Source organism: Lissotriton helveticus, chromosome 3_1, assembly GCF_964261635.1.
Source record: "Lissotriton helveticus chromosome 3_1, aLisHel1.1, whole genome shotgun sequence".
Taxonomy (NCBI): domain Eukaryota; kingdom Metazoa; phylum Chordata; class Amphibia; order Caudata; family Salamandridae; genus Lissotriton; species Lissotriton helveticus.
The window spans coordinates 180,064,867-180,080,380 of NC_136061.1; the positions used below are offsets into that span (position 1 = coordinate 180,064,867).

General features: G+C 43.6%; 1 protein-coding gene across 1 annotated transcript; it reads left to right on the top strand.

The window, feature by feature from the left end:
- Window positions 1-1,498: 1,498 nt before the first annotated feature.
- On the top strand, window positions 1,499-15,194 carry LOC144824463 (uncharacterized). The gene is made up of 2 exons (XM_078683557.1): window positions 1,499-1,751; window positions 12,315-15,194. Exon 2 carries the CDS (start codon window positions 13,195-13,197, stop codon window positions 14,374-14,376), a length of 1,182 nt encoding a protein of 393 aa, XP_078539683.1. The 5' UTR covers window positions 1,499-1,751; window positions 12,315-13,194; the 3' UTR covers window positions 14,377-15,194.
- Window positions 15,195-15,514: the final 320 nt, after the last annotated feature.

Consider the following 15,514-nt stretch of genomic DNA (forward strand, 5'->3'; position numbering starts at 1 on the left):
TATCCTTCCTATGCCCCCAGAACGTTTGGTCCTCACGTCTGGCAGTGGCATGGGTCCAAGATGGCAAAGCTGGCTAGAAGATTTCAAAGAGTTTATGATGGGGACGCAAGTCACTGACCCCAAACAGCAACTCATTGCCCTGTGCAAGCTGATAGGCAAAGACGTAGGCAAGTTATTAAAGAACTACTGAGAGAGGGATGGATTTTACTGTATGAATATCCTGGGACATTCTTATCACTCAGCTAGCATAAACCCCTGTGTGTAGGCCTTACTGTTCAAAAGTATAGGCCTTGGTTATATGGGCCAGAGTGCTGCCATTTCTTGTTAAGCAAGCACAGAAGGCATGTCGGATCAAGATTTTATTCAGCTCCACCGACTGCGAGGCTTCTCGCTCCAGTTAAGACCCCACCCTACTGGTGTGCTAAGTTCACGAACGTTAAGGTTCAACACCACCTCCTATTATTTCAACATAATGGGCCACATCCTAAGATTGTGCATGAGAAAAGGGGAACTTCCCACCGCTGCCACGTCAAGCCGGAGTGATGTGGCAACAGGATGTACAGATTGGTACATACACATATAAATAAAATCCTTTTTGCGCAATAAAAACACTTTTCTACCACCCAAAGCAACATTTATGACAAACTTCCAGTCTACGAGGCATGACCTTTAGTCTAGAGCATACGTGCCGCAGTTACAGGAAAGGGCTGCACTTGAATGTATGGATGGGAAAAGTACGTACCAGGCCGTAAGTGACGTAGGTAGGATAAGTGGCATGGGGTGGCGTGAGATGACGTTACCATAGACTTCACACCGCCTTAACCCCTTCCATGCTCATAACGAGCTCAGCTCGTCATGCAGTACACTGCTCGTGTGCTCATGACGAGCTGAGCTCATCATGTACAATGGGAGTCCAAGATGGTCAGCACAGCAGGATAATCTCCCTAGCAGCCAATGTGTTAAAACATATAAAAAGGAGGTTCACAAAGACCTCTTTGAATTACTCCTCGTAAGTGAGTTCTTTCCAAGGGTTACTTGAGAGCCCTTGTACATGTACTTTAAATTTACTGCTTTATTTTATATTCTGTCTTATGAAATGTTGCATTTGCTATATACTCTGTTAACCTTGCTTTTTCCTTATTACATTTGAAGTGTTCAACTTGTAATTGCAGGATTTCTCACTTATAGGCAGATGTGAGTATTCCCAGATAAAATGTACTTTGCTTTTTTAATGCATTTCTGCCACAAATGATAAATGTGTCTCTCTAGCTGTTTAGAAGCTTGTAGTGAGTAAATACAATGTTCAGTAAATGAAATCTGATCCACGTGACTTTCTGAGAATGCGGAGCAGTGGATCCAGAACTAATGTGATTTTTATGCCTTTATATTGAAGTTTCTTGAAGTTGCATCTTCTTAATAAAACTGTTAAACTTTCAGTCTCGGTTTACACGGCTCAAATATCTGTTTTCTCTATTTTTAGAGCAAGCGTTCCAGGACACTCCGGTACAAATTAAGCTGCCTCTTTGTCCCTAGCTCACTCTCACGATCATCCCAGCGCAGGCTTTCTGAGCTGTTGCGCCCAGCCCCTTGCCCTTCTGCCCCGTAATAAATTTCCCTCTAACATTTTGGTGTTGTGACTCGGATAGCAGTAACCAACTTATAGGAAACAGACGGACCAGGAGGAAATGCAGGCTGCTAAATGATCGTGCCCTCCCTTCTCACTGAACCATATGCAGGAACAGCACGCACGGGTACGTTTATATCTGGACTGCCTGGTGCGATTGTCTTCTCTTGGTTAGCAGTGGAGAGGTGTTTATGTTTATGACGCAGCTGTATCCCTTTCAGGTTACCGGTTTGTTACTCTCTGTTGGTCTTGCTATAGATATTCTCAAACAGAGGGAAAGTAAGTTGTGTGAGAAGTGGAATTCTGAAGCCTGACAGTGAAGTTAGGTAATTAATGTGATTTACGTGTTGATCCTTCTAGGAATAGACATATGTTATTACTGTGCCCCTTGTAATGTAAATACAAGAAAGAGAAGATTGCGTCTGGCATCTTTCAGCGCCTATTTTGCTTATTTTGCTTTTGAAAAAAGAGATCCGCAGTCTGATTTAATAAGAGACAGGGAAGGGAAATATTGGAACTTGCATCTTTTCAATATTTATCAAAGTGTGATCCTCTGTACAATAAACAGGGAAGGATACCCTCCATTTCAATAGTTAATGGAGAAGAAGCTAAATCTTTAGATCTTTAGATGTCGCTTATGTAAACAATTAAGTGATTCCCCGGGAACATTAAGTGGCTTTTTTGTCGTAAGCATTGCGTTTTTGCCAGTTAAAAGTGTCTTTTTAATTTTTTCTTTTTGTGTACACCATTATCATAGGAAGCCCTTTTAGCGCCCTCTAGTGGCCAAAGTGCGCAATTTTTTGGTAAAAAGTTCAAACACTAAAAACATTTGCATTTGCTTTTCTGTTTTGAAACACATATACAAATGTTCGCTAATTACTAGGCATTGTCAGGACTGTATATTATTGCTTAGTACCTAGTGGTATAGATGTATAGAGTTTTTTTTTTATTAGGTCTAAAAGTGTAGCTTTTTTGTGATTATTGTTTTCTCATGGTTATTGTATTGGAAGTCACTGGCTGGTACATAGGCTGACTCTAGTGAGACTATAATATCTAGGCGCACATTGATTGTTTTTTGTTGATTCATTGTCTGATTATACGCACATGTATATTAATTGTAGAATAATATTTTTATGACTGGCCCCATACCAATACTATCATTTAAGGGTAAGGGCCCGCTTGTAGGATGCTGCTGAAAAATATTTTTGTGAACATTATTGAAGGGCACTGCCAAATGCAGAACACTGGTTTGTTAGTGAGATTCAATAACTAGGGAGATTGAAAATGCATTTATGTATCCCCATGTGTGTTGATCTGCCACTGATTAGCTGAAAAGATTCTGTAAGCTAAAGCATCTTGAGCGCCACAATTGTCACAGATATAGTATTGCGCCACAATTGTCACAGATATACTAACTTAATGCTGCTACTTTCCTGTGTACATAATTATCATTCAGGATTGCCACCCCATCAGCACAACAGACCTCGCTAGGAAAAAGCTAGAGGAATTCACTGTGCTATTTTAAAATAATTGGGTGTCATTTAGGTCTGCAGAAAATGTCTTTCTTTTAAACTACATTTTCACACCAATGAATAGGATACAGGGTTACAGAACATACAAGACTGCATACACAATACACGTGCATGTTTCTATGATAACACCAGGATTAGAGATACCCACTGTAGTGATCATCTCGTGGCCCCGCAACCCTTTGCGCAGCAAGGTCCTCATTGCTTGCTTGGGCGAACACCCTAGTGCCCTACAATTGACCGACCTCTCTCCAGAAGGTGTTTATAACGGCCCAGATAAAGAAGAGATTAAAGAGGCATTTTATTTAGTCATTAAAGAGGCATTAGGGGACGAACTTGTACTAAACTATCCTACATTCTCAACAACTGACACATAAGGACAGCGATAGTATATAGATATATATTTCACTAGAAAATACAGATGAGCTATAGTGGACAGCAACCAGTTGAGGTAGTTCTGCACATATTAGATAACAAAATAATAGCAGTACAGAACACTAGCGCACAAACTCTGACAAAATTTAACAGACGCCAAATTTCCTTGATATCTAAAGCGTGGAACTTGTTGGGAGTCCCAACGCGAACCTATAGATCCCCTACCCATAGCCCACACCTTACACTTGAGGGACCACAGTACTCACAGAGCTCCCCCTCTATGGGGGACACTCAAGACATACCTTTGCAACTATCACTGGTGTCCCCATCAACATCATATACTACTGAAGAGTCCTCCACAGAATTAATTCAGTCAGTGGGAAGTGTAGTAAATAGCGAAAGCCCTGATCTCACCCACCAGCATTCATTCACACCATCTCCTCCAAGCACCAACTGCCCGGAGAGGCAGGGAGATTCACAGGATACCCACGCCCCACTAGGCTGTGAACATCACGCATTATTTCTACAGGCACTGCACGACCCCAACTTACCCCTGGTTTGTTAGCATCACGCCCAGGAGCTGCATGACCAGCTGCAGCAGCAGCCACAACCACTGCAACCCCAAGTAGTGTACACCTATGCTTCTCCAGCACAGCAACAGCCAATGCTGCAGCAGGTACAATTACAAACACCGGTGATGGCCCAAGTACAGCCCCCAATTCAACAAGCACAGCCACAACTGCTTCAGCAACAAATGCCGGTGTACCAAATGGTGCCACAGACACAAGTTCTTGTACCTCTGGGAGCCACAGTACTGCCACCCGCCAATTCAGTTTTGCAGGGTACCATCCAGCAGTACCGGCCTGGAGGGTATTCAAGTTAGGACAGCCCACAGACAACCCTAGTGTGTCCCTTGTTGTTGTGTCTCACAAATATTGGAGAGAATCCAGTTGTGTATGTCACGATTAACAACAAAATGTATAGTTTTCTGATTGACACAGGTGCCACATTCTCCTGTATAAGGGAAGGAGCACTGCCCATCTCCAATCAAAGTGCAGACACACAGGGTTTCTCTGGGGCAATAACAAGGGTCCCTTTCACCAAGCCAGTACCAATGGAAATAGGAGCTAGAAGTACTCAGCAGCGTCTACTTTACACAACACAGTCCCCAGTAAATCTCTTGGGACGTGATCTCATGGTCAAATTAAATATGTGAATATATTTTCATGAGATCGGCACAATGACTTTCTCCATTCCTGATACACCACCGACCAGAATGATGGCTGTCAAACAAAAATTCCTCAAGATATGCAGTATTTTTTGATCATAGGCCTGAAGAATGCCCTCTTCAGTGTCCCATTGCATGTTGACAGTCAGTGTTATGTGCATTCAGAAATAGGCAGTTCACATATAAAAGGTTACATCAAGACTACTGTGAGTCCCCCAGTGTGTAAAACAGAGTTGTCAAAAATCATTTGTCAAAATTCCAATGTGACAGCACTCTGCTACAATATGTCGATGACATACTCCTCTGTAGCACCAGTGCCAGCAAGAGTGCCGACAAGATACAATTGCTCTGCTTACAACACTAGCACAGAGAGGATACAAAGTAGACAAACAAAAATTGCAATACTGTCAGGAAGAAGTTCAGTACCTGGGTCAGAGGATTTCAGCATCAGGAAGAAGAGTTACACCAGGAAGAGTAGAGGTAATAAGGAACACTCCAGAACCTCAGACAGTCAAAGACATGCAAAAGTTCCTAGGACTAGTGAACTACGTCAGACAGTGGGTCTTTGATTATTCTACTGTCACTGCACCACTCCTGAAAGCTGTCAAAATGACTAAAGACAGGCATAACAAGATTGACTGGACACCTGAAATGACATCAGCCTTTGCAAAACTGAAAGATGAAATTACAAATGCACCAGTGTTAGGCTCTCCTGACTACACAAAGGAATTCTATCTGTTCACTCACTGCAATGGACAGGTCATGACAGCAGTCCTCACCCAAAAGGGCCACAAAAAATTGCATACTTCAGTGGCATGTTAGACTCAGTGATGAGGGGCCATTATCCCTGTGAACAGGCCTTGCTGTCGAAAAGAGCACCCCCATAGTTATGGGCTCCCCTCTGACACTGTATACTGAGCATGCTGTCTTTGCAATAATACAACAAGTTAAAAGGAACCTTACCACACAAAGAGTGTCAGGATACGAAGTCATACTACAATAAACAAAGGAATTGGAGAGAGGGTCCGAGGGAATATTTAACGACCTAGGCACAGTTATAATCCCCCTATTAGACTATGGAAAACATAAAGAATAACTGTGGGTCTAGAAATGTAAAATTACTATGTGTGTGGAAATGGCTATGTGTAAGCTTAGAATATAAGCAAACTACTGGACAGATACCTATTGTGAGTAAGTGTCCATCAGTTACTTTTCCTGTACCGCCCAATTCATCATATGGTCTACTTCACAGTAGGTAGTCCGAAACAACCAACTCCAAGATGTTATTGGGAGATGGTTGATATTGGTGAGGTAGTTTATAGCGTGGTAGCTAGATGTTGTTTGTAACTGAAAGCAGTGCAAAGGTGATTGGTGAATGGTGATGAAAAAAGGTGGTGTTTCTAGTAAAATTGGATAGTGAACGCAATATACCTTTATTCTGGAGCCGTGCACTTCCAACAATAAAAACAAATAGAGTGCAAACAAGTCAGATAGTTTTAACAAATAAATACTGACTGAGTTATCTGGTCGACATGTTTCTGCGGACGTTTAAAGGTCCACATTGGTACCTGCCGCTTCCTCAGGACCCATAATTAGTTGCTACTGCTTATGTGATAGATAAAAAACAATCGTGAACAAAATGGTAAATGTCACCTGTTCACATCTGGATTCCCTTCTGGTAGAGTAGAAGAATTCCAGATGTCGAGTTGCCATAACACACACACGTAGACAGCAAGAACAAAAATAGGAAAACATATCATCATTAATATGAATAACCACCATAATTCTTAACGTGATGTTCTTGCATGGTAATTGAATTGAGTATTATCAACACAACATAGGCTCACCTTTAATTCAAGGGGGAAGTGCTTCCGCCTCACCTGGCAAGCAGCTCAGGATAATGGAGCCCCGCTCTATAGTACCAAAAATTATTTAAAACATATATTAAACTTGTGATGACCTGTGTGGTCGCCCTGCAGTTAGACATTCAAATGGTCAAACAGAAGTAAAGGGATCGGCGTGTGTTTAATCCTGACTAAAACATCGGCCTATTAACTCTTAGAAGTAAGAGTACAAGTTATGAAAGATCTTATTGTGCGCAAAGACTGTCTTGTTATTAAATGGAATCCTGGTTACTATTCATTGAAAGAAAAAACAATTCATCACTGCGCCCAGTTCATGTTGTCATGTAGAGTGATGCAGTTTCTTTTCATTTATTTTCAGGCTATCATGTACTTTACACGAAGCGTTAATTTAAGAAAGTCGTTGTCCACTTTATGCAAGGCTCTGAATATTGGGCCTCTGTCGAAAAACGACTTCAATTGTATTTCGAATTTGAAGAGAATGCAACTCTGTGCTTTAAAGTGCATTTCTATTTAAACGCTGCCGTTTATGAATCGTGACCTGGCAATGAACCCATGTGGTGATCAGAGGCCAGTCACCTCTCACCCTTCAAATACAGAGCTCAGTTCTTACGCACATTCAATACACCGTGTAAGATGTAGTTTAGAAGCATGAATCACTTCATGCTCGGGTTAGAAAAACAAACCGCATTTGTACTTTGTAATGTCAGTTTTAAACTCGGGTGCGTGTAAATGCGCACAGCAGATCTTTTTAGCGCTTTATGGTGGAAGTTTAAAACTCGAGTTGATATCAAAGTACTAGACAGGAACTGCATTTCTAGCGCGCATTTAAGTAGAAGTCCCTACATGTAATGTTCTCCTTACCTCTCCGTCGGTACTCCTGGCAGCCTTCTGGGCTGTTTGGGGAGGTACCGCGGCAGAGGTTTGTGGCTTCCTTATTGAATATGGCTCAGTTCCCATTGGATGTCCCCGCCCACATGACCCCGCAGTTGTTTCTGGGAGATGTAGTCCACAAAATTTTGTCCATTCTAACTGACCATGTGTATGATTTAATTTCACTCCTGAATATTAACACATGATGGCCAGCGATCTTAGAATCCATAGTTCCCTTTTGGAATAACAACATGAATATCTTAAAGCGAAATTATACCAAATGAAAGGCCAAATTTTTACATGAATTAGCAAGGCAGGGGTCAGAAGAATATTTACGACTACCTCACTTATGTATAATTGCGTTGTTATTTACGATAGACAACAGCTTAGTTGTTACACAGTGAGGTCTATCATCTTATGGTGATATGTCAAAAAAGGGTATTTTTTGTTCAGTTACACAGGACGTTAGTTTGAAGCTATCATTTCATAGTGACATCCAAGGGATGTCTTCATTCAGGCCTGCTTTGTCACAATTTAACTTGTAGACCCATTTTTGCTCTATCATGAAGAGATATTTAGACACGTCCGTTATATGTGCCGGGATATTAGGTTGTTCCAACACAGTCCATTAAAATTCAGTTGGTTTATGCCCTGCTTCTATGAAGTGATTTGTTAGTCTGGTAGCCTGTCTATTACACCTAATTGTGCTCTTATGTTCGGAGATTCTTGTTCTTATTTTCCGAGTAGTCATCCCGACGTACCTGAGTGAACAGGTACAGGTAATTAAATAGATCAGTTGACTACTATTACAATTGGTGAAACGTCTTTGTTCCCAAGGCCGACCTGTCCCTATGTCGATGGTGGTGGAGCGTTTAGTCTGGGGGCAGGCAGCACAGTTTCCGCAGGGATGGTGTCCTGTTACTGGAGGCATGTTCCATAGTGTGCCCACTTGATGGACCGCTCTTGTAGGTGGTCTGGTGTGTACCAACTGATCTCTGAGGCTGATGCCGCGCTTGTAAGCAAAAAGAGGGCGCTCAAGGGAATCAGTTCCAGTATTTAGAATTCTCCAATGTTTTAGAATGATGCGCTGATTCGCATTAGATCTTGTACTGAATGTATTGACGCATGTCATTCTGTTGTTTGTCTCTTTCGGGGTCGCAGGTTCTAGCAGGGCTTCCCGGTTATTGTTAGCTGTTCTCTTTTTTGAGCGTTTGATCAGTTTTTTAGGATAGTTCTTTTCTTCAAGTTTATCTTCCAAATCCTTGGAATGTTTGTTGAAATCCTCCTTGTTTGTGCAATTCCGCTGTATCCGTAGAAATTGTCCAAATGGCAGATTGTCACGTAGTGACTTGGGGTGACAGCTGTTATATTGTAACAGGGAATTGCGAGCCATAGGCTTCCTGTATAGCTCAGATTTTAGACCTTGTGATGTTGCTGTAATTAATAGGTCTAGGAAAGCCAGTGAATCATGATTGTACTCAACTGTGAAGCGCAAAAATCCATTACGGTTGTTCAACCATTCATGAAAGGCTAGAAGAGACGGTATAGTGCCACGCCACACCACCAGTATATCATCGATATACCTCTTCCAAACCCGTACTGATGTTAAGTATGGGTTCCCAGTCTGCAATACGTGATCTTGTTCAAATTTGTGCATATACAAATTAGCCAGGCTCGGCGCAAAAACGCTGCCCATGCTAGTCCCAGATGTTTGTAGGTAGCATTGGCCCTCGAATTCAAAAACAATTCTCTTTCATGGCTATTGTAGCCAGATCCATGATCACGGAGACGGGTGTTATAGAGTCCAGATCTTGTTCTCTTAGTAGGGTTTCTATAACTTCTAATGTTTCGTTCTGGGGGATGGAGGTATACAACGACTCCACGTCGAAGGATACTAGGAAGTCTGTTGTGGAGTCAAATTCTATTTCAGGCAACAGTCTCAGCAGATCTTTTGTATCTTGTAGATAAGTGGGCATGAGTTTTACCAGTGGTCTTAAAAAGGTGTCCACAAAAGTCGATAAAGGTTCCAACAATGACCCAATGCCGGAGATGATGGGCCGGCCTGGAGGGGTCTCTGCGCTTTATGAATTTTAGGCAGGACGTAGAAATATGGTTTTATTGGGTGTGGAGTTTGCAAGAAGGCAGCCTCATTGGTGGTAATCCATCCTTCTGCTAATGCCTCCTCTGCAATGTGTCCAATGATCATAGTTAGTCTGGCCGTGGGATCTTCTTTCAAGAGCTGATAGGATCGTGTGTCTGTCGTAAGCACTCTTCCCTGTAAGCTGTTGTATCCATGAGTACCGTCGCACCGCCTTTATCGGCTGGTTTGATTGTAATCGACTGGTCATTCATCAAGGCCTTCAATGCCTCTTGTTCTGATTTTGGAATGTTCATGAAGGGTTTATGGGTTTGTTTGAACAATTCTTGAATGTCATGCTGTACCGCTTCTTCGAACGTTAGTACTTTCGCTGGCACAGTCGCAGCCAGAGGACTAAACGTCGATGGTCTTTTAAGTCCGGTGTTAAGGACTCCCGTTTCTTCACTGTCAGCCTTTGAAAAGAAAAAGTGGAGTCTCACCTTCCTGAAAAATTTGGAGATTTCAATCTGAGTTTGGAGTGGGTTTCCTGCGTTTGTTTTGACAAATCCAAGGCCTCGGATGAGTACCTTTTCTTCCAGTGGTGTGAGGGTCCGTGAGCTCATATTAATTACGAGGCTGCCCCCGTGCTCGTTCCTGCTTGGTCCTGTGGGATCCGCTTGCCGCTCCGGAGGTCCATCGATTGCGGGGGGACATTCCACTGTACTGGGCCTTGTGGAGCCCGGCGTCTCCCACGCGATCTCCCTCGGCCAAACCCTAAAAAGGAGGCATATTTTGACCCGGTGGAAAAGGTCCTGGTGCAAAAGGGCCCATCTGTTGGGGGAATTGGAATTGGCCTTGCATCCACGGGTTTGGAGGCCACCATGGGTTAAATTGACTTTGGTTGTAGTGTTGACCCCTCCTTTGTCTCCAGTTGCCTTTTCCTCTATTGGTAGATGCTGGATTATGAGCATTGGAAGAGTCATACTGTCATTGCCATCCTTGAAGGTTGTAAAATGTCACACTGTGAATACAGTCTTGTTCTTTGGCCATCCCATTGCCACCACTGATGACCACACTCATGATTGTGCCACATACTGTCCATATGAGTCAGGAACAGCAAAAGAGGTCCCATTACCAGGCAGTACAGTCTACTTTGTTGATGGTTCTTCTAGCATTGATCAAAAGACAGGAATAAGATACACAGGAGCTGCAGTAGTCAGAGCACAACAGAATAACTCCTCAGACTCTCTAGACATTGTACAGCAGATAGCACTGCCATCACATTACTCAGCACAAGCAGCAGAGTTAGTGGCACTCATTGCAGCCCTCAAACATGGAGCTGATGAAAGAATTACTGTATACTCTGATTCTGCTTATGTCACCACAACAACACATTCCAGAATCTTGAGATGGGAAAGGTGTGAATTTCTCAAAACAGATGGCACGCCTGTGATGCACAAACAATTACTTGAAGAACTAATAGACTCATTGACATTGCCCACAGAGGTAGCTGTAGTAAAATGTGCTGCACACACAAATGGCCAAGATTTCGTGTCCAGAGGAAATGCCATGGGCAGATTGGGCTGCAAAAGCAGCAGCCAGAGGGCCCAGACATGCACCATCTCTATCCCCAGCACAAAATGACTGTGCCCCCATTCTGCTTGCCCACAATTCACCCTCAGCAGTGCAGGAAGATACACAAGATACAGTTGATGATCATAGCGAGTTTACCACTCCCAGATACACCTGATCCATCACTTCCATACACTATTGATAATACACAGCAATATCATCTCATTGCACAACTGCACCTCAGAGAGATACAGGAGAGTACCCCACCTGAAGAAAAAGAGTTGTGGAAGAAGAGGGGAGTACAACAGGATGCTTCAGATTTTATTTACAGACAGACATTGACAGGGAAACCTGTCATGCCACAGGCTCTTTTACAAATAGCACTCACTCAGTTACACCTTCCTACACATGTCCCTCGTGATATCGTGTCTACAACTTTGCAGAGAGAGTGGTTCATCCCCAATGCATATGAACATATACAACTCTTTGTTCATCAATGTCTCATTTTGTCAACAGTATTCCCCATATCCAGCTATGCAAACAGTTGCCTCAACAATACCAAGGTCCAAGGGTCCTTTTAGAGAGCTCCACATTGACTATGTAGACATGATTGACAGGTGCCAGAATTACCGATACCTCATTGTGGTGGTGTGACCATTCTCACGGTGGATTGAAGCTGGACCATGTGTCCATTGTGACGCAAAGGCCGCAGCTACCTTCCTGCTTCGTGAGGTCATATGTCGTTGGGATTACTGGATGCCATTCGCAGTGACTCGCAGTGAATATTGGCAGCCATTTTTTAAACACCATTCTTGACATCATTGCCACAATGTTGGGAGTTGAAACATAAGTTGACTTCAGCCTATCACCCCCAAAGCAATGGTATTTGTGAGTGCCTCAACGGTCTGCTCAAAGCCAAGATCAGTAGAATAAGTGCCACAATTGGAAAAAATGGCTCTATTGCCTTCCCATTGTTCTGTTTACACTCAGAAAGACTCCCAGTTCTGATCATCACCTCACACCTCACCAGCTTGTCACTGACAGATCAATGAATATGGTTGTTCTTTCCACCAGAACTAAACCAGACGCTGAACTTTCTTCTGAGATTATAAAAGCTGAATTGTTTGTTCATTTATGTGCCCTAATGCGTGCTTCAAAGTTCCTTTCCATTAAGATACCAAAGACAAAGAACAAGGGTCCTATTTCTGATGAACTCCCGCCTATCTGCCTTGGGACACACATCTTTGTAAAGGAAGCTGTCCGGAAGTGGAGAGACCTCAAATTCAACGAACACTTGCAAATGGACTTTTCACCAGCAGCTGTCCGAATAGCCAAAAAGGAATGGATTCATCGAAGCCACGTGAGGATCCACCCGGCACCATCCGAAATCTGAACATTGACCGTAAAGAAGGCATCATGTTCCCACTGACTATCCAAGAACAAAAGTATGGAGATCGTATGGTGACGTATGGACTGAGACGCAATAACAGACCCACCCCTCATACCAAGATGTCACTGAAAAAGATATGCACAATAGCTATTATTTTCTTTGTTATGTTTGTTGCTTCAATAGCTGTATTCCACTGGTTTACAGAGAGAGAGAGAGGTGCGACTAGCAATATTAGAGCTACCACCACCACAGGGCACCCCATGTTCAAGACACTTCCTGGTAACAAGCAAACTGGGATAAGCACCAACAGCAGCTATGACACCCCCGTGCCCACCTTGACACCTTCCGCACCCCCTGCAGACCCCACAGAATGGGACATGGTACCTGATCTTACCCTGAATCCCCCTATGACAGATACCCCTAAACCTTCCCGCCAATATAAACGAAGTGTCAGAGATAAAATGGGTCACGAGAAAGTGCCAGTCAGATATACTTCACGTACCCAACGTAAGAAAGAACAGGCTGCGCAAATTTCAGACTGGGTCAGTAATGTCCAAAACACAGTTGTTTACACCTTCGACCAGCACTCTATGCCTGATTTCCACTCCCGCGCCCTAGTGAGTCAGCAGGGGATAATGGGATTCACAACGCACTATTAGACAACATGTGGTACAGGGACATGAGGGAGGTTGGAAGAAAGGTCACAAATGAGTCCTGCTTTGTGTGTTCACACATTTCTCATGCTGAAGGCGCAGATAAATTGCTCTTTCCCAAAGAAATTCCACCGCCCGCCACTAAATGTCTCCTACACCTGTTTCTTTGTCGCATACATGGTCAGATACAGCTCCTGTCAGCAGAAATAGATGATGCATTTGTAAACTCTACAGAGTGGGATGACAAGTATATTACATTTACAGTTGTCACTAGCCCATTGGAGTTTGAAAGGAGAATGGAGGTTTACCGTGATATGAAAGTACCTGCCGACATAATGCAGGTTTGGGAATATCACTATAAGATACTAGGGTACTTCACCTTCCCAACGCCCCCATCGAAATGCCACTCACCCGAACATCAACGAGCTTACCATACCCATGACACATGCCCTTGTCAGTGGAGACCAATTCTGCACCTGAAGGCCAATATTTATTTCAACAGCAAGTGGAATGGCCCACATGACTTAATGTGTAAGGAAGCCTCCTTAGGCAGCCCAATTGTAGGACAAGAGCACACACATTATTTCAATAAGGATATTGAGAGGGAGTGTGCTGAGATATGGGCACAGGGAACTAGAAGATACACTTTCAATGAGGGTACACCATACAAACCGAAAAGACCATACAAGCTAAAGTCTCTTCCGTTTTGCTTCCTAGGGAACGGAACAGTTCCTGTGGGTCGAAATACTAATTGCAGCAACACCCATTTCAATTCGGACCTTAAGTACGGCACCTCCAGCCTCATGGACATCTATTGGGCCTGCAGAGAGCACATCTACCTGCAGCTGCCTCCCCACTGGCAAGGACTTTGTTCTATCGTCACAATGCATGAACTGCATCTGGTTGTTCCAGCAGCGAACATTTCCCACATTCATACCCACCCGATAACAGGTGATGTCACCCTGCTCTACCACCGGAAAAGGGAAGTCAAGAAGTATTTCTCAGATTGCCCATTTCATGAGATTCCACAAGATTTCCGCCTTTTCAACTATGCTGAACTTTTCTTCAGGGGCGTTATCCCCCTGTTCCAGACCAAAGCCAATGCCCGCTGGCTGCAGGTCACAAGATATGAACTGATGCAGCTTGTCAACAACACCTGTGATGGGTTCAACGCCGTGAAAGAAGAACTATGACCTCTGCGGCTTATGGTTCTGGAACACCGCTATGTTTTGGACCAGCTAACTGCAATGAATGGTGGTGGATGCGCCAAAGTGGGAAAGTCGTCCTGGCAAATGATGCAGATAACGGAACTCTTACAAAGGCCATTGAGGACTTGGACAATTTGGGGAAAAAGATGCATGAGGAGGGAGATGCACAAGCAGACCTTTTTGCTAATTGGTTCAATTTGGACTGGAAGCCTTCATGGCTGTCTGCAGTACTGACATTTTTAATGCCAATATTAATCGTGATGCTGCTGTTATGTTTCGGAACACAGATTATGCTGTATTGTGTTAAGAAAGTGAGGTCTAAGGTAGTTGGGATGAACTATGAAGACTCAGGAGAATACACAGGAATACGCACGGGACAAGGGGACGGGGAAGAGTTAGCAATGTTAAATATAGTGTAGCTGACCATCCCTGACTCTCGCACAGCACATGTTCCTCTTGATAGTCAGTACCAGGCCCAGGTACATAGTGGCCCACCACTTCCTTCAAGGAGAGACTTGGTACATCCTTATGAGACAATGTGTGACAAATTAGGGGGACCACATGAGGACTTAGGAGCTGCCCTGAACAAAAACCCTGAAGAGTCGGTCCTTCATGACTCACCATGGCCACTACCCCCAGCGGCAGCTAAACATGCGGTTCGAATGGTGTTCAATAAAATGAACAAAAAGGGGGAATGAGAGAGGGATTGATTTTACTGTATGAATATCCTGGGACATTCTTATTACTCAGCTAGCATAAAGCCCTGTGTGTAGGCCTTACTGTTCAAAAGTATAATTACAAAAAGGGGGTGGTGATGGACAGAGTATCTGAGTTAATCAGAACACTCCTACCCAGTCAACAGATCAGGGCTTGATCCATCACCGTTTTTTAGCTCACTGACCCATCCCAGTTCAGAACCTGGCTATATGCAAATTAGTCTGTCCCTGGCCCAGTGCATCATGGGAACAGGGCAGACCAAACTACCAAGCCAATTCTTCACTGGAAAGGAAACAAGCTTCCGGGGACCGGTTTCTGGCATTACAGCCGTCTTCGGCCCGGCTTGCTTGAATCCTGATGGTGCAATGAGCAAGGGACTCATGTCTGAGCATACCCTTCCACACTC

Bases quoted from the DNA above. Each gene is read 5' to 3' on its own strand.
- LOC144824463 (XM_078683557.1), top strand. From the start codon at position 13,195: ATGTGGTACAGGGACATGAGGGAGGTTGGAAGAAAGGTCACAAATGAG.